The 19,060-nt window shown below is 37.7% G+C and overlaps 7 protein-coding genes and 1 non-coding gene across 8 annotated transcripts, besides 2 other annotated features; 4 read left to right on the forward strand and 4 right to left on the reverse strand.

The window, feature by feature from the left end:
• Window positions 1–104: 104 nt before the first annotated feature.
• On the reverse strand, window positions 105–3,146 carry RTT10 (tRNA (34-2'-O)-methyltransferase regulator RTT10; the record flags this gene model as incomplete). Its single annotated transcript, NM_001183997.1, has 1 exon — window positions 105–3,146. The coding sequence occupies one exon, from the start codon at window positions 3,144–3,146 to the stop codon at window positions 105–107; it is 3,042 nt and encodes a 1,013-aa protein (NP_015142.1).
• An 884-nt stretch (window positions 3,147–4,030) lies between these two features.
• CTI6 (Cti6p) lies at window positions 4,031–5,551 on the forward strand (the record flags this gene model as incomplete). Its single annotated transcript, NM_001183995.1, has 1 exon — window positions 4,031–5,551. One exon carries the CDS (start codon window positions 4,031–4,033, stop codon window positions 5,549–5,551), a length of 1,521 nt encoding a protein of 506 aa, NP_015144.1.
• A 306-nt stretch (window positions 5,552–5,857) lies between these two features.
• TCO89 (Tco89p) lies at window positions 5,858–8,257 on the forward strand (the record flags this gene model as incomplete). Its single annotated transcript, NM_001183994.1, has 1 exon — window positions 5,858–8,257. The coding sequence occupies one exon, from the start codon at window positions 5,858–5,860 to the stop codon at window positions 8,255–8,257; it is 2,400 nt and encodes a 799-aa protein (NP_015145.1).
• Window positions 8,258–8,766: 509 nt separating this feature from the next.
• Window positions 8,767–10,416, forward strand: PPQ1 (protein-serine/threonine phosphatase; the record flags this gene model as incomplete). The annotated part of the gene is made up of 1 exon (NM_001183993.1): window positions 8,767–10,416. One exon carries the CDS (start codon window positions 8,767–8,769, stop codon window positions 10,414–10,416), a length of 1,650 nt encoding a protein of 549 aa, NP_015146.1.
• A 385-nt stretch (window positions 10,417–10,801) lies between these two features.
• Window positions 10,802–10,873, reverse strand: YNCP0004C. Its single transcript has one exon. It is a non-coding gene; the product is annotated as a tRNA-Glu (tRNA).
• A 187-nt stretch (window positions 10,874–11,060) lies between these two features.
• Window positions 11,061–11,381: a long terminal repeat (Ty1 LTR).
• An 805-nt stretch (window positions 11,382–12,186) lies between these two features.
• Window positions 12,187–12,508: a long terminal repeat (Ty2 LTR).
• A 259-nt stretch (window positions 12,509–12,767) lies between these two features.
• CBC2 (nuclear cap-binding protein subunit CBC2) lies at window positions 12,768–13,394 on the forward strand (the record flags this gene model as incomplete). Its single annotated transcript, NM_001183992.1, has 1 exon — window positions 12,768–13,394. The coding sequence occupies one exon, from the start codon at window positions 12,768–12,770 to the stop codon at window positions 13,392–13,394; it is 627 nt and encodes a 208-aa protein (NP_015147.1).
• Window positions 13,395–13,651: 257 nt separating this feature from the next.
• Window positions 13,652–14,572, reverse strand: CUP9 (Cup9p; the record flags this gene model as incomplete). The annotated part of the gene is made up of 1 exon (NM_001183991.1): window positions 13,652–14,572. The coding sequence occupies one exon, from the start codon at window positions 14,570–14,572 to the stop codon at window positions 13,652–13,654; it is 921 nt and encodes a 306-aa protein (NP_015148.1).
• A 2,049-nt stretch (window positions 14,573–16,621) lies between these two features.
• TRE1 (Tre1p) lies at window positions 16,622–18,973 on the reverse strand (the record flags this gene model as incomplete). The annotated part of the gene is made up of 1 exon (NM_001183990.1): window positions 16,622–18,973. The coding sequence occupies one exon, from the start codon at window positions 18,971–18,973 to the stop codon at window positions 16,622–16,624; it is 2,352 nt and encodes a 783-aa protein (NP_015149.1).
• Window positions 18,974–19,060: the final 87 nt, after the last annotated feature.

Here is a 19,060-nt window from a genome sequence, read left to right on the forward strand (position 1 = left end):
TTCGCTGTTCTCCGTTCGGGTGTTTACAAAATATTCTCATTTTCTAAAATCTGTAAATAATACATATCTATAATATTCTTTTATGTATATGTTAATTTTTTGTATCATTTTTTCCAAATTGATAAACCAACACCTCCGATCAGTAACGTTTTCTCAGAATCAGCATCTTCATCATTGGAAATGATTTCTAATGATCCTGTATCCGCCACAGTGGTACGCTTTTTATCTACCAGTGAAAGCTTGCCTGCGGTAATTTCCCAAGCGCGTATTACTTGATCAACCGATGTGGTAATGACTTCTTTGCCACCATTAATCAACATACCGGACGTTATTGTCGAAGAAGCTGCTGCAGCGATAAAGTCACTTGTTTTTAACGTTACTTTATTCGAGTCATCTAATTTCAGGTTGCTTAACCCTAAACCATTATCATCACCCCCTGTCAAAATTGTGGCGGAAGTTCTTGTAGCATTAGCAACATAGTCTAGGGACTTGACACCAGATTGATGTACCGGCAACTGCGCTACAGGTGCGGGAAGATTTGAGATAGTAGCGTCCAGTTTGTGGTCAACCAAATCGCCAGAAATCGGATCAACGGAAAATGGTACGTACTCGGTTATATTATAAACCACTAAATGTCCATCAGTTGGTGAAATGACAACAAGGAGCTCTTCTTTCAGTGCAATAAATACGACGTTGAATAAACAGCACGTCTTATAACGACCTTGCATGATCAGGTCAAACTTATTCTGATTTTCCCTATAGTGCCAAATCTTTATTGTTGAATCTGAATAAACAGTAACTAATAAGAAGTCACCTGACTGTGATATAAATTTGACATCAAAATCCATGATCCTTAGATCAGAATTATTTGTGGATACAGGTAAAGCTTGTCGTATGGTCATATATGGTCGTTTATTATACTTATCGTTCAATTCCCATAAGAATAACTCCTCTCTAGCTGAAGATGATATCATTAGTTTGTGATTTATAAACTGACAACGTTGTAATCCAGACACATGCTTTCTTTGTGTCCAAAAATTCTGCACCTTCCCTGTTCTATTGTTAAAATATCCCAGCTTAATTGTAGTATCTTCAGATGCAGTACAGAATATATGCCCATCCTTAAAATTGTCATTCGTGTTGGTATTTGAAACAGGACAGATTGAAATATCTCTGATTTCCCTTCCGTGTACACCATTTTCTAAAGTTTCAGGCACAATGGAGTTGTAAATTTTCCTTAAATGAAATCGGGATGCCTTAATATACATTAATACGTGGCCATCAGTAATTTTTGCGAGATTCCACAGACGATGGGAACCACCACAAACTTCACTAGCTAGTTCATAACAGTTGGTTTCATTGTAGAGATAAAACAAGCTGGACTTGAACCCATAAGTAATGTATTCACCTTTTGAATTAAAGAAAGCGCCCTCCAAGAAACCTTTCATCATCTTATTAGAATGCAAGACCTTATAACTTAGTCGGTAGGGACCCTCTTCCAAACTGTTTTTCGTCAACTCAATAAATACATAATAGCCATCCCTATTTGTTACTGAGAAGACCGCAGAGTTGTCTTTATCTTCTACAAATTCGATTGAGGTTGTAGTGTCTCCGGGACTTAATCTCCTAATTATGAAGGGCTCCTCGCTCTCATCAAGTAAGTTGTAGATTACTAATGTACTAAAACGTGAGCCGACTAAAATATGATTTCGGAAGGAGGTCAAACATGAGGAAGAAAAATTTTCCGGCTTATTGAAACAGTGCTTGCTTTTAATTTTTAAGTTCTGAAGGCTTATTTCCAAACATACAAACTTCTCTCGAGGATTTGGGGATTGTAAAGTCAATAGGAAGGAGTCATCATCGTATTCTGTAACGAGACAGTTATTTGTCTTAGAAAGCTCATCTAAATGGAATTCTTCGGTCTCAATTATGTCAGCGCTATCTTTGCTAAATTTGATAAGAAGGATGTCACTTTTATTATTGGAAAAGACAGCGATATTTTGCGTTTGAATCCCATTTGTAATTGGATACGAGTTGAATTTTTCATTTGTTAGTAACAACTTCCATTGTTTCGTGACATCACTGTATTTAAGTATTTTACCCAATGAAGTGATAGCAATTACACCGAATGAAAACCATTGAAATCCCTTGATACTTTCATTCTTTTCGAAAATATCGCCACATTGCTTTGCGATATCATCTAGACTGAACGATGTTTCTTCATCGCCGTGTCTCTTCAGTTGAAGAAGATCAATCAGCTTTAACCTACCATCATTCCCGGAGGTTACAGCTATCATTTCGTCGTCTTTCACATCAACGCCCCATATACTCTTGATTAAATGTACTTCGTAAACGTTAGATATGGATAATTCGGCAACGTTTTCTCGTGATTCGATAATGTTCCATACACGGCATGTGCAATCTTCAGAAACACTTATTAGTTTTGAATCATTATCAAAAAACATTAAATTCCATATTCTTGCCGTATGGCTCCAGCCAACAGACAGCTGCTTGCCAGTTTCTAAATCCCACAGTCTAATTGATCTGTCGTCAGAGCAACTGGCAACATATCTTCCGTTGTTGCTTAAATTAACATAAAAGATAGAACCTTCATGACCCAGTAAGTTATGAATTTTTGTCTCCGAGAACAGGTCCCAAATGATAACACCGCCCATTACAGTACCAGCGTTAACATATACTTTATCCGGACCGAAAACTTTAATTATACCGGAATATAGAATAGATCTTTCTCCCCCAAGAGACTTCCTAAAAAGAACTTCACAATTTAAATCACAAATTAGCACTTTATTATAACATGTTAACAAATATATTTGCAAGTTGTCAAAGCTGAATGTAGCACCGGTAATCCAATCTGAGTTAATCCTTTCGAAATCCACCAATGACTCTTTCTTTAAAACGTCTTCAAGTTCCACTATTGTTACTGATCTTGCACCATAGGCCAAAATTTTCCCTTCACTAGAAAGGCTAAGTCCATGAACTTTATTGTAGTGAAATAGCCTACATTTGTTAATCAACGTAGCCGAATGATAGTCATAGACATGGATGAAAGGCCCATAACCAGCTAGAACATAATCATTGTAAAATTTAACACATAGCGCAGGACCATAATGAGACAAGTCCTTCATTTTAATCACTTATTCTTCTTCAATGAGCAACTTCAATTGGCGGGAATGAGAAGCTAAATAACGATGAGGTCCGCTAGCAGAAGTTTTTTCATGCTCATATTTTTCCACTTTTTTTTTCTTACATTTTTTTTTTCAGCAGCGTCGTTTTTTGTGAGACGCCGATGTGTATGCTAGGCTTAAATCTATCATTCAGACCCCAGTGTAAAACATAAGCGGTGAAAAGTACGTAGGGTAGTATACAACTCACCAAAGCACGACTACGTGAAAATGACCCTGAGAGTATCATCAATGTTATCGGCTGTATAAATAATACACCAGAACAAATTCCTCTTAAAGATGTAGGCAAGACCAGACTCAGTTTCTCTGAGCAGTACCTTCAATTTTCAATTTTTGATAGATGTTCGTCACTAATATTTTTTTATTGAGTTAAGTTCACCCACTTCTGGCACTTCTTATAACCTTGATAATTAAAAAGACCTCGGCGGTTATTTTTTATTTTGAGCAGTTATAAAGGGCATTACCCTCATCATCTTGCGGAAATAGGACGGAGCACGTCGCAGACAGGCTTTAACGTAATCAATTAGTTTTGAAAAATTTCTCCGCTATGGGTAAACTAGGTAAACCGCACAGCACAATCAGCTGCATTTTCTATTTTCAATTTTCTATTGGTGGCTTTTCACTGCATGATCAAAAAATAACGTTTTGTTGATTAGTTTTTTCTTTTTTGTTCTTGTTGGTTTTCGTATATGAATTTTATGTAACTGGGTATTTACAGGGGTACAAAGTTCACAACAGAGACCATCAATAGTTTGTTTCCTTCGAAGTTTACTTTGCGTAACCTTACTAAAAGATAGCATAAACATATAGGAGTATAGAGAAGAGTAATGGAATCGACAGCAATAGTGCCTAAAGGCCCTGTTGTGGGTAGTGAAGATATGGAGAAAGCGGAAGTCATTGCTAGTGGGTCCACAGACATTATATCAACAACATCAACAGCGACAACAACGGCGGCGATTGGAAGTGTACAGGAAGAAAGTGTAAAACAAGAAGATGTTCCTATGGAAGGTGGAGAGGGGGAAGTCGAGGAAGAGGAAGGCGAAACTCGCTGTATCTGTGGAGAGCTCGATACTCCAGATGACTCCGGATTTTTCATTCAATGTGAGCAGTGCAGTTCCTGGCAGCACGGTTATTGTGTGAGTATTACTCAAGACAACGCACCTGATAAATATTGGTGCGAGCAATGCAGACCGGAGTTACATCAGCTCTTTACCACAGATACTGGCGAAGCAAGGTCAATCTATAAACCTGTGCAAGAGAAAAGGAGGCAATCAAGAAGGAAGGCACGAAGTGCAGCTGCAAGTAAATCTCATGCCGCCAATGAAGCAGAGAAAAGTCCCAGAAATACCAGCAATACCGATGATAACGTCGACGATATCGGCGACGAAGAAGATGAAGTAGAAGATGAAGCTTCGGCTGTAGCATTAGCCAAGGACGGCAACACGAGGTCAAGTAGAAGGAGGAGGAGGAATTCAATGGATGATGCTTCTACCGATCAGTATTCACTGGATCCTGGAGATAGTGATAAGAAGCTACTGGATAGAAAAAGGGCAACTTTCATGGCAAGAGAAGAAAAGCAATATCAAAGAATGCTTGAAAAAGCCTTGAAAGAAAGCAGGAGGACATCACATCAAGAAGATCCTGAAAGTTATGAAAATGATGCTGATATATACCAAGGTGATACCGACAATCACAACGGCACCACTCGATTACAAACGGATGTTATGCTAACGGAAGGCAAACCGGACTCGGTAACAAATGATGATATGAAAGAAAGCCTACGACCATCGAAAGAGCAATCAATGGAAAAAACAAATGATGTGGAAAAAGAAGCTAGTCAAGAAAAGGAATCTTCTACGGGTTCGGCGCAAGACACTGAGAAAACTGATGAACCCATCCTACCCCTAACCTCAATATCTTCTTCTGAGGATGATTCAAGGAAAGCTAGTTCGAGGGGTTCTAAAAGAGTTTCCAAACCAGCAAGAAAGGGCAACAGAACTCGTCGAAGCAATACAAGTTCAGACACCAACCAAAATAGAAGGAGTGCTGATATAGGTACCGACAAACCAGTAAAGCCCAGATTACCCCCTCAAAGGACCTCATTAAACGAAATGAGAAGAAGGGTATCCGCTATTTTGGAGTTCATTTCTAGAACTCAATGGGAATTGAGTGAAGATCAGTCTGATCGAGAGGAATTTGTACGATTCGTGGAAAACCAGCATTTCGTAGAAAAAGTTGATACGATTTACAACGGTTATAATGAAAGTCTATCAATGATGGACGACCTGACTAGAGAGTTACTACTATGGGAGAAAAAATATTCAAATAACACTAATGCCATTCAATAAACGCAAAACACTGCAATATTATTCTCAACCAAAGTATAACTGTAATGAGGCGAACAAACACATCTATACATATATATACATCTATATGGATATAAAAACGACTAATTCAACGTTGTTTTTATCAACCGAGCTTACTCTTGTACGGGTAACCGCAAGGATAGCTAGTTGCGGATGGTATAGCGATTTGGCTGGCACGATGATTAAGGAATCCAAACATCTAATGGACTAGCACATTCTATCGATTTACGGGTCAGGTAAACATAGATATTGGGATATATCATATATCCTTACTGAGTAACTATAATTATGGTTCATCGAGGAAGGACTTTGAAGTCAGACACTGATGTAACATCTCTTAATGCGTCAACAGTATCACACCAGTCAAAGCCATTTAGACAGTTTTCGACTAGGTCGAGAGCAAAGAGTAACGCAAGCTTCAAAGGTTTGCGTAGAGTTTTAACACATGATGGCACCCTGGATAATGATTATTTTAATAAGCACAACGTTTCTCAGAAATGCAAGAGTTCTGATGCACTTTTCAGAAAGCGAACGATTAGTGGGTTGAATATGACAGCTTTAACAAGAGTAAAGTCCAATCAAGGAAAAAGATCAGCATCCTTTCATAGTCCGGTGCATAATACGCTGCTCAGTCCAAAGAACAGCAGTCATTCTAATACTGGAACTGCTGGTTTCGGCCTGAAACCACGAAGAAGTAAAAGTACCCAATCTGTTCTGAGTCTTCGAGATGCGCAAGAATCTAAAAAGAGTGAATCTACTACTGACGAGGAGGTGGAATGTTTTTCGGAAGACAACATTGAAGATGGAAAGGTGAATAATGATAAAGTAATAGCCGAGCATGTTATGCCTGAAGAAAAAAAGAATGTGCAGCAATTAAATCAGAATGAATTACAATCCCCGGATTCAATAGATGAACAAGAAGAAGATAAATCAGGTACTGATGGAAAGGAAAATCATAGAGCTGTATCCTTACCATTACCTCATTTATCTTCCAATAACTATTTCGGAGAATCAAGCCATTCTATAGAACATCAGAAAGATGGAGAAACATCTCCAAGCTCAATTGAAACAAAACTGAATGCAACAAGTGTAATCAATGAAGAGGGGCAATCAAAGGTGACGAAGGAAGCTGATATTGATGACTTGTCCAGCCATTCTCAAAATTTGAGGGCCTCATTGGTTAAAGCGGGCGATAATATATCAGAAGCACCATATGATAAAGAAAAAAAAATTCTTGATGTTGGTAATACCTTAGCTGCACATAAAAGTAATCAAAAACCAAGTCATTCAGATGAACAGTTTGATCAGGAAGATCACATTGATGCCCCTAGGAGTAATTCATCAAGAAAAAGCGACTCGAGCTTTATGTCTCTTAGGAGACAAAGTTCTAAACAACACAAATTATTAAACGAAGAAGAAGATCTAATCAAGCCTGATGATATTTCTTCCGCTGGTACCAAGGATATTGAAGGGCATAGCTTACTGGAAAATTATGCGCCTAATATGATTCTCTCCCAGTCGACTGGAGTTGAACGTAGATTTGAAAATTCATCATCCATCCAAAATTCGCTTGGGAATGAAATTCATGACTCGGGTGAGCATATGGCTTCAGGTGATACTTTTAATGAACTGGATGATGGCAAATTGCGCAAGAGCAAGAAAAATGGTGGAAGATCTCAACTTGGCCAAAATATACCGAACTCTCAGTCTACTTTCCCCACCATTGCTAACATCGGTAGTAAAGATAATAATGTACCACAGCACAACTTTTCGACCTCCATATCGAGTTTAACCAATAATTTGAGGAGAGCTGCTCCTGAAAGCTTCCATGGTTCAAGAATGAATAATATTTTTCACAAGAAAGGTAATCAGAATCTACTTCTGAGATCCAACGATCTCAACAAAAATTCTGCAGCCCCGGCCTCTCCATTGTCCAACGAACATATTACATCTAGTACGAACTCCGGTAGCGATGCAAACAGACAATCCAACTCAGGTGCCAAATTTAATAGCTTCGCCCAGTTCCTTAAATCAGATGGGATTGATGCAGAATCAAGAACACAAAGAAAATTATGGTTGCAGAGGGAGAATTCTATTATGGACTTAAGTTCACAAAATGACGGTAGTGACTCTATCTTTATGGCAGGAAACATTGATGCGAAAAGGGAGTTTGAGAGAATATCCCATGAATACTCTAATGTAAAAAGATTTTACAACCCATTAGATGAAGCATTGTTGAGAGTACAACCTATAATAACGGGAAATGCAAATAATATCAGGAAAAAAAGCCATAACGATGCTCAGTCAATCGCACATTCTAGCAGTGATACAGATCATAAGGATGAGGACGATTTGCTCTTTACTAACTATGACAAAAAATTTGATGATCTTTATCCACATCTTGCAAGTGCAAAGATTCAGGCAGTGTTGTCCGGTATATGGAAAAGCGAAAGTTACTTATTTAACAAGGATGTTAATCCAATCAACAAGAATAGGACAACGAGTACAAACCACAGCGTTGGCCACACTGCTTCACAGAATGCACGTAACTTGCTGAGGGGCCCGATGGGTTCCAGCACGACTTTGCACCACCAACGCGTCATTAACTCTCTGCAGCCGACTACGAGGGCAGTGAATCGCAGGATGGAAAATGTGGGCTACATGCATACACAGCCACAACAAAGGTGAAAACAACCAACACGAAGCACACAGTTTAAAAGAGTAGCTAATGCTTTCGAGGTAAAACGCGAAGTTCGTAGAGAGCGAATATGTTTGGACACTTAAGGAACATACTATGTTTATGCACTATAAAAGGACATGTACTTCTATACGAGCTAACGAGGCGTATTTGTATAACCCGGTTAACGTAATAAATGATAAATTATCGAACAAAAAGAAAGAAAAACGTTGAATGCAACCACCGCAAATTTAGCGATTTCGCTGGATTCCGTATCTCTTAAAAAATGGCATTAGTAAATATACCTTAAACGTGTCTATTCTTTTAGCAATTTTTTGGTAAGTATTCCTCACGGACTATAAATACTATCGGTCAGAATCACTACATTCAAATTAATCTTGTTTTACCGAGTCTCTGACGTTTCATTTACAAGCTTGTCCTTACAAAAAACCTATTTTATTACTTTAGTCCATTTTCCTTTCAAGTTAGATATTGTTTTCCCTTCACTTATATTCTATTTATGAGAAGAAGCCCGTCCAGATCAAATAATAACTTTGCAGTACCGAATTGCTCAACTAATTCAAACTCTAGTCAGCAACAATTAACTACACCTTCAGATGATCTCAACAGTAACGAACCTAATGACCCAGATGATAGTAGGTCTCTACCTACTATCAAGAAATTCAATAATAAACATTCTATAAACAATTACAACACTTTAGCATCGGCCGGGAAAAACAACAACAATAAACGAGCTAGCAATGATAATTTGCTCATTCCTGGTGAGAATGCCCATAAACAGAAAATATACACTAAGGATGAAAACTTGAAGAGCTTGTACCTAGATATCGATGTTTCTGTCGCTAAAGCCCTATCCTCATCAGCAACTGCTCCGAAGCTGATCAATACCGCAAGAACTTCCTCTACTACCACTGCCACTACCTCAAATAATATCCTGACATCACCCTCTTATCGTGAATCAAATTATTCTTCTCCATCCTCATATTCTTTTTCCTCCTACTACTCATCCGCTACGTCTGCTTCCTCATCAACCTCATCATTTTTAAAATCTTCAGGGTTATCGTCCAGAGTTAAGTCTCCTTCATCTTCGGTTAAGGCAGGTTCTTTTGGTGCGCCTTCGTCCCCAACATCTGGGATACCTAATCCTAAAAGTAGCAAGAAGCCTATATTTTTGAGACGGTATTCTCATGATACCTCTTCAAATGAAGGTCTTGATATCGATGTTGCGATCGAAAAATTACTACAAGTGGGTGAGTCAAGAGAAATTACAAAAACGTCCAAAAAAAAGAACTTTCCATTCCATTCTTGGGAAATTCAACTCATTTGCTATCATGCAAGAGAAATTTTTTTGAATCAACCTACTCTTTTGAGATTACAAGCGCCTATCAAAGTTGTCGGTGATGTTCATGGACAATTTAATGATTTATTGAGAATTTTGAAGTTGTCTGGTGTGCCATCTGATACTAATTATCTGTTCTTGGGTGATTATGTGGACCGTGGTAAGAACTCATTGGAAACAATACTATTGTTATTATGTTACAAAATAAAGTACAAAGACAACTTTTTTATGTTAAGGGGTAATCACGAATCTGCTAATGTCACAAAGATGTACGGTTTCTATGATGAATGCAAAAGGCGATTGAGCTCGAAAGTATGGAAAATGTTCGTTGACGTATTTAATACTTTGCCATTAGCAGCAATTATTCAAGATAAGATCTTTTGCGTTCATGGAGGTATATCGCCCGATTTACATGACATGAAGCAAATCGAAAAAGTCGCAAGACCAACGGATATTCCTGAAAGCGGGCTGGTTACAGACTTACTGTGGAGTGACCCAGACCCTCAAGTAACTGATTGGTCAGAAAATGATCGTGGTGTTTCATACACATTTTCTAAGAGGAACGTTCTTGATTTTTGTGCTAAGTTTAAATTCGATTTAATACTTAGGGGACATATGGTCGTAGAAGATGGTTATGAATTCTTTGCCAGGAAAAAGTTTGTCACAATCTTTTCAGCACCAAATTATTGTGGAGAATTTCATAATTGGGGGGCAGTAATGAGCGTTACAACGGGTATGATGTGTAGCTTTGAACTGTTAAAGCCGCGTGCATTGAAAAATAAAAAGAAGTTATACAAAACCAAAGTGTAGCTGTTGCTAAGATTGGTTTTGCCTGGAAAGCACATTGGTTTTTAGGCCTCTTATCCTTCATTTGGAAACTTTTTGTCCTATGATTTGTTTTTTTCATTTTATTTTTCATTTTATTTTTCATTTTATTTTCATTTAGTTAACATTATTATGCAGTTATTTTTTTTTTTCCCACCTTCATGGCCTCGTTTATGTCTTTTATCAATATATTTTTTACGTTTATAAGTCATTTACTCGACTTTTTTTACCTTTGATATGCAATCATATTATTCTTCCCTCCATTATGGCTAAATAAATGATAATTATAATCTATAGTTTTCAAGCGTTCATATTTTGACAGATAAGATTATGCAACAACTTGGAAGGGCGGAAGGAAGCAAAAAGAAAACTCCGATACGGGGAGTCGAACCCCGGTCTCCACGGTGAAAGCGTGATGTGATAGCCGTTACACTATATCGGACAATAATTGGACAGAAAATTTTGTTAAAGTGTCAGCCTAATCGGCGTAATACGTATATATGTATATTATCTGCATATTATTACGATAATATACAACAAAACGGATTAAAACAATCGGTATATTTCAATTTGATATTTGGGATAAGGTAAAATAAAAACCGAAGATCAGTAAGCTCTTGTTACTTTTTTGTTGGAATAGAGGATCAAGAAGCATTTATTGCTAGTATCCAAATTATTAGTATATCATCATGTTTTCAAAAAAAAATGATGTAAAAATTGAGAAACAGTCACCAGTCATCATGAAAAGTGCACTGCAAGGATTAATAACGTAATAAAACAAGAACGACAGTACATAAACGAAAGAAGAGATAACTATATTATTGTATAGAATTATCGATTCTCTTTTAGAATTCTTTTATTCTCCAGGAAAACTACTTGTACATTCTGTTTAGCTAATATTGTAGCCTTTAACCACAATAAAATGCACTCCAAGTATAACCCAAAATTCATTGTTTTCAAATTTATATTAATGAGATATTGGTAACCTAAACATCAAAAATATTTTTACTCAAATTCTCTTTTCTGAAAACGCTGAAGGAAATGTGCAGGAAAAATGTTTGGCCATCAACTTTTATTCCTAGTACCACAACTAACGTCACATTCTATCGAGGCAAATGCTAATTGGCAACTAACACTATCTTAACGGTTTGATAATGTCAACACAAAATTCACCTATTATTACAAACGAATCTACCGGAAGTTGAAATGCCTGACAATAATCATACAATTGCATGAATAATTGCGAACAGATGGCAGCAAAGGATGAACTAATCATAATTATACATTGCCGCTGTAGGTTTCCTCCCATAAAAATCCAAATTTCCAAGAAAAAGTTCTTGTGTCTTCATACACTTAATATTGTTATCCTTCTTCAAGACCGGACTATATAAAGAAAAAATTTTGTAATGCTATTATATTTCAACTTCAAATTATTTTCTACTAGTAGACATAATGGAACTTCGCTCTCAGATAATCTATGGCGATAGATGGACAATTGACAATCTTCTGAAAGAATTTATATAATAAGATGTGACCATGACCTAAACCTGCTCACGCTCATGAAAGGATACAGGTAATTTGGCGAAACATTCCCAAGCTTCGCTGATAGACCTATCCCAGAAAGTGTCTGTTTAAAACTACAAGTATTTGCAGTTTTCGTTATCCAGTTTCGTTCAAGAGCATTAATGCACAAGCCACTTATATTATATAAATTTAAACTTTGGGAAAATATCATACACCTATTGTACCAGTAAATGTTGGAATAAAAATCAACTATCATCTACTAACTAGTATTTACGTTACTAGTATATTATCATATACGGTGTTAGAAGATGACACAAATGATGAGAAATAGTCATCTAAATTAGTGGAAGCTGAAACGCAAGGATTGATAATGTAATAGGATCAATGAATATTAACATATAAAATGATGATAATAATATTTATAGAATTGTGTAGAATTGCAGATTCCCTTTCATGGATTCCTAAATCCTTGAGGAGAACTTCTAGTATATCTATATACCTAATATTATAGCCTTAATCACAATGGAATCCCAACAATTACATCAAAATCCACATTGTCTACAGTAAAAGTATACCACTAATAGATTTGTAATTGGTGTATGAAGTAGTGTATGGTATAAACGTTAATAAGTGCTTATCAAAGTATTACCCGCTTTAACAGTTTTTGTGTTTTTTTCAAGAAAAATATTATATGTATGAATATAGAACATGAGTTTATATGGAGAAAGTGTCTCGACAGCTTTTAAAGTCCCGAAAGGACTAATATCGAATAAAAGTTGCATCCATTAATATACCAATAAATAAAGGGAAAGATGTCCCTGGAAGAATTTGACGAAGTTAAATATGATCATTCAACTAAACGCCTAGATACACCATCAAGGTACCTGCTGCGCAAGGCTAGAAGAAACCCTAACGGGCTACAAGAACTGCGTGAGTCGATGAAGTCATCCACAATTTATGTAGGAAATCTTTCCTTTTATACATCAGAAGAACAAATTTACGAATTATTCAGTAAATGTGGCACAATAAAAAGAATAATTATGGGTTTGGACCGTTTTAAGTTCACGCCATGTGGCTTCTGTTTTATTATATATAGTTGTCCAGATGAAGCATTGAATGCCTTAAAATATTTGTCCGATACAAAGTTAGACGAAAAGACAATTACCATTGATCTAGATCCTGGTTTTGAAGATGGAAGACAGTTTGGTCGTGGTAAGAGCGGTGGTCAAGTCAGCGATGAATTGAGGTTCGATTTTGATGCATCCAGAGGTGGCTTCGCCATTCCATTTGCAGAGCGTGTCGGCGTACCACATTCCAGATTTGATAACAGTAGCTCACAATCTAATACGAATAATTATATCCCTCCTCCTGATGCAATGGGTACTTTCAGACCAGGTTTCGATGAAGAAAGAGAAGATGATAACTACGTACCTCAGTAGAATCAATCAATTTATATCTGAGAAAGATTCTACACACAGATATATATATATATATATATATTATTGTATATATACATACCTACATTATTTTTAAAGGCTTGCATGATGCTGTTATGTAAAAAAAAAAAAAAAAAATCAGTGTAACATAATAGACGTAACACGTTCAATGACATGATAATACTATATATAGTAACGATAAAATGTAAATGGTAATAGATATAATTATATGAATATTTAAGTAATGCATTGATAAGTGATCAATTCATATCAGGGTTGGATAGCTTTTTCAATTCTTCCAGCCTATCAATTAGTTTTTTACGGCGTGTAACGGGGGCATGAGCAAATCTCTTGGATAATTCATAATCCGTGGAGCAGGTTGACGTAGCATCGTACATAGTATTATTTGTGGCAGATAATGTGTTATGATATGCTGAGACGTTTTGAACTCGTTCCACTGGGGTATTATTCGCGTTGTCATTAGGAATTGAGTTTACCAGGGTATAGTAATCACTAAATATTTTGCGTCTTCTCACATTTATGAACCAATTAGAAAGTTGAATCTTGGTTAGCCCAGTTTTGATTAACAACTCCCTCTTTTCTTGTTGAGTTGGGTAGGGGTTATTCAGGTGGTTCAGCAACCAAGTATTCAGTATCTGCACTGTTTCCTTTGGCAGGTTAGACCTCCTGCCCGAATTTTGCTTCCTCCTTGATTTAGATTCTACAAAATCCGAAAATGGCCTGTTGTATTGTGCCCCCGCATCCTTTTCCTTATTGATTATTTCATATATTGGGGCGGATTTGTAGCAGGGCTTTGCATCATCGGACGCCGATTTTGACTTCTTTGAACTGCCATATTGAGATTGTGTATCCATAGCACTGCTACTCGTCTTGGACGTTTCAACTGTAGAAGCAGTAGGAGTAGCAGTAGTACTAGTACCGCCAGAATTAATTGCGGGATACGCAATCGAATGATGCTGTGGAAGTAACACAGGCGCAGGATAGTTTTGTTCCTCGGTACTAGACCGAAGGTTCCCATGCGAGTATTCTATGTTCGAAAATGCCAACTCGGGCATACTCCGTTTTTCTATGGAGTTAAATAGAACTTGGATAGGGGGTAGACTGACTTGATTGTCAACATTCTTACTGTTCCTGTTTTGTATTTCGCAGTTATAATTCATCTTCGAATGTAACTATTCTCGAAGGTTGTTAGCATAAAAGTAGGGGCTCGGCAAGTAGCGATCAGTAGCACTGGATAGGCGTGGTATCGCTTGAAAACAAGGGTGGGAAGATCAACTAAAAAATTGTATTAGTATATATCTTGACCAATTTAACATAATCTTACCAATTAACAGAAACAGGAGGCATTAAGAGACAAGAAAACGCCGGGCGCGACGAAATCAGTCATAGAAAATTAATCATTAATATATACACGCTGTAAGAAAACAAAAGGACAAAAATTAATTACCAAAAGAAAAAAACAAACTACAGCTTGATGTACATGAATAAATTAAGGTTCAACAAAAGAGAAAAGCTGAGAGACGTAAGATGGCAGAAATGACCCGTTCCCACAGAAAGAAATCTGAATCCGAAGAAGGAAGTAATACGCGCGTGAGCGGATAAGGTTTCTTATCTAGCCAATCACAAAAATCAACAGTAGTAATTCTCGTGGGATTCTTTTGTGTCTCTTAAAATTGCCCTTTACGTACAGTCTTCGTCCATTATCAGGACGATTTGACAGAAAATGAGCGAGATCAGAAATATACCGCTACCGATCATGAGTGCTCAGAAAACCCCGTGGATAACCCAACGGTCCGAAAGTGACAGTTTTTTCTTTTGCCGCTTTACTTTTTTTGCGTCTTAAAGGGCTGTGGCTCCTCTGCGCCTGCGCCAGAGTAGCGGTAGGGTTCTTACTTCGGGCAACGCCGACTCTGGGTGCATTCGCCAGTGTGAGGAAGCACGCTGCTTGTGCTTGTTGGAAGTGTGGACTAGGTCAAGCCCGCCGGACACTAGGAAACACGCACAAAATTCTCAGGCACTAAATAGGCCAGAAGCAAAAAGCCGTCGGTAGTGCTCCTTTTCTCTGTTGCCGTTAACGGTCAGGTCTGTTAAGACACATAACGAAAAGCATATGTATAATAGGCACCGACATTTGTGCGGCATATTCTGTGCTTAGTTTGCAGTACAAGACGAGCTTCGGAGGCATACTACTTTAATCATATTTGCTCACTTTTAAGTTGCTCACTTTCTAATACGTGCATTCCTTTACAAGCTTACTAACACATTGGCTTGGCACTTAAAACACTAATGAAACGTGTTTAAGGGGCCCGACAATATTGCTATTATGTCGCTCTCAACAGCTTGTTTGCGAATTTTAAATTTGATAGCTCCCTCTTTCTCCTCCTCTACCGTTCGACATGACTAAAAGGCGTTGGCACGATTTTCTTTGATGCTAATGTAATCAAGTCAAGTATGGGTTGCTTTGACGATCCAGATGCAGAAGTCAAAGTTACGAGTCAAAACCTACGAGACTAGACATATCTCTGCAGATGAAAAGGCCTGTTCTATAAAAAAAAAATCACTGTTAAAGTTCAGACAGAAGCTTATTTCAAGGAAAGCACTGTGATTGATTTATTCACTATCGAGTTTCTACAGGTGTTGAAGTTCATATATTTGCACGTGCTCGTAGCTCTTTTCTTCCTTTTTGAGACATAAAAATATGGAATATCTTGGCACCCGTTACAAGCCGTCTCTAAAAATATACATGGCGTACATAATAATCTCCAGCTGATTCAAATATCCCGCGCTTTTCCCGTGGTAAATACTGTGTGTCCTATTAGGCTTTCTCTTGGCATTTCACTTCTTAACCTCTAAGGTATTCAAGGGGCGGAGGTGTAATAAAAACAAGAAAAAAAAAAAAAAGAGGAAATTTGTGGCAATCTTCCTAATATAACTATGTTGAAATGTGTGTACTAACACCTTATACTATCTATATCCTTTGTCTAAACAGCTCTGCCGATAAAAAAATTCCCCGCGGAGATGTCCATACTGACTAATAAAATTGTCCCGCACAGGCAAAAAGCAACTTTAAATGCATGGGCTCCTAATCTTAGAATTAAACGTATTTAGTCTTCCTAGGCAAGAAATCTACAAGTCATAGGAGTATATGTTGTGTATACTATAGTTGATTGCCTGCATAAATCGATGTGTAATTTTCTTTCAACCGATAACTAAAATTCGTTCGTGTTTATTCCATGAAGGTTTTTATTCTCAAGAAAATAGCGTGCTGTATTTTGTAAAATTGTGCCGAGTGTGTTAGCTTGAACCTGCACAGAGCTCCAGTCCTTGATTGCAATAGTGTCCCTGATTTCAGGGAACGTCCATGAACGAAGTGGGTCACCTTTGTCGACCCAGAGTTTTGGCCCGAAGATAACGTTCTTGTAAAAGGTTCTATCCATTAACCCTTCCTCCAAACATTGGGTAACGCCTATTAGGGAAAGTAGGTAGTTCCATGACCAACGATTAATGGCAATGATAGTGGGTTCTATATATGTACCGGCTCCATACATAAGCTCTGTCCATTCGCTTTTCCATTTTTCGAACTGCAGTTTAGTGTTTTCCCACAATGTTGTGCCCAAAAAGACTTCGTCAAAGTTTACCGTATCAGGACATTCTTTTTGGAGGTCTTTTAACGTAGTTGAAAGGAAATCTACGTAGTTCGATATGCTGAATGGGATGAATGGATCGTCAATGAGCTCGAGTGATTTTTCGACAAGATATAGCATTATCTCAGAAAGTACCTCTCCCTTCTTTTTGTCTCTTAGTTTATCTTTGATGAAATCGAATTTGTCTTCTACTGTGTAGATCGGATGTTCTCTATTCATGACTCCTGGAGATGAAATGATCGCAACTGGAATCCCTTGCGCTAGATACGGCGTCCAGTCGCCGAACTGGTGAACATTATCCACTTTAACGTTAAATTTACGGCTTGTCATGTTTTTTTGAAAAAGATCTACTAGTAGCGGATGACATTGTATCTCTAAATTGTTACTATCATCCCATATACCGATTTGGCCGACGTCGATAATGGTGTATATTTCACTCTTCAATGCCTCTGTTCTCTTTTCCATCAGCTCCGTGGCTCCCGCTTCATTAAATTCAGAGCCCCCAAAGGAAATGAAATATATATTTCTTAGAGGCTTCCAGTCAAATTTGTAAACCATTTCTTGATATAATTGGATCAGAGACAGCAAAACGACGGTTCCAAAAGAAGGATACATAGTGCCATAACTAGCAGAGTTCCTCGGTGCAGCAATAACAATTGCCCTGCCCGCTTGTTCCGATCCTTCAATTTTACCAACTATATCGTGAACCGGGTGGCGTTCCCTAATTGCTGTTTGCACTAGTAGGTCAAGTCGACAATCGTTAAGCGACCCACTGAATAAATTATTAGAAAACTTTACGCCAGTGTCTGATAATATAGCTAGTATTTTATCTCCTTGATTGGCAGATATCGGTATGGATGGAATTTTGGGTAGGCACTTGGCTTCCGTAGCATCGATAGGATCTCTTATTGATCCTTCCCATTCAGGCGTAAGTGCATCACCAGTACCATACTGCGGCAACGCAACTGACTTCATTTGTATCACGTCTTTGTTGTCTTGATAAGGCTCAGAAATAAAGATAATTGCTTTCGCACCATATTCTTGAGCAGTCAACATTTGTTGGAAAACATAATCTCCGTAATGCACTAGTAAAATAAAGTCACCGTTTAAAAGCCCTTGATCTTGCATAGAAGCCATATCGTCCAACGATGCTTTATTAGCATAAATCACCGGTATGTTGTTCAATTGACCATTATGGCTCATTGGGTTAAAGTTCTCCTCATTTAAGGGAATATCAAACCCTTCTGTATCATCCTTTGAATATACACGAAGTGAGACATTTCCTGGGTAATTCGAATACGCCATGAACTCCTCTTCCCCAGCTAGCCTTATACCATTTTTGTCGAACGACTCTTTAATATAATGTCTAATAGCGGCATCACCACTTGTTCCTGACATGTGGGGCATACTACTAATATACTCTAAATCTCTTTCTATCTTTGAAAGGTCTATCGATTTCCGAGCATACTGTAAAAGGAGATCATGGTCCGAGAATGATCCATTTGAACCTCGAGCTTTTCCATTCGGTAACCTATCACTCGCAATAATCAACGCTGCAATGATAGACATCATCATGATGTAAAATATTCTCCTCATTACCATAACATTACCTATTTTACTTAAGAACAAATCGAATTTCTCAGAGGCCAGGGAAATCATTTGTGCTAGCGGATCCACTACATTTTTCTTTACTGGAATCACCACGTTATTTTCAAAACACATACGAAATCGCTGGACTTTCTCACTAAAGGCTTCCGGAGCCTGCGGTTCTTCCATCCCCATCTCTTCCACATATACCGGGGGTTCTGATGGCATTCCTATAGCTTGCTCAAAGTCCTGCGAGTTTAGCTCATCTTGTGAGTTATTTGCTGGTTCTTCAACATTCGGAAGAGTAGTGTAGCCCCTAGTATTCACCATATCCTTTGTATACTCATATGCGAACTTGTCTAATACAATGTATACCAAAAATAACAGCTTGAAAAAAATCTCAGGGTCTTTTCATTG

Source organism: Saccharomyces cerevisiae, chromosome XVI (assembly GCF_000146045.2).
Source record: "Saccharomyces cerevisiae S288C chromosome XVI, complete sequence".
In the NCBI taxonomy this organism is placed as follows: Eukaryota; Fungi; Ascomycota; class Saccharomycetes; order Saccharomycetales; family Saccharomycetaceae; genus Saccharomyces; species Saccharomyces cerevisiae.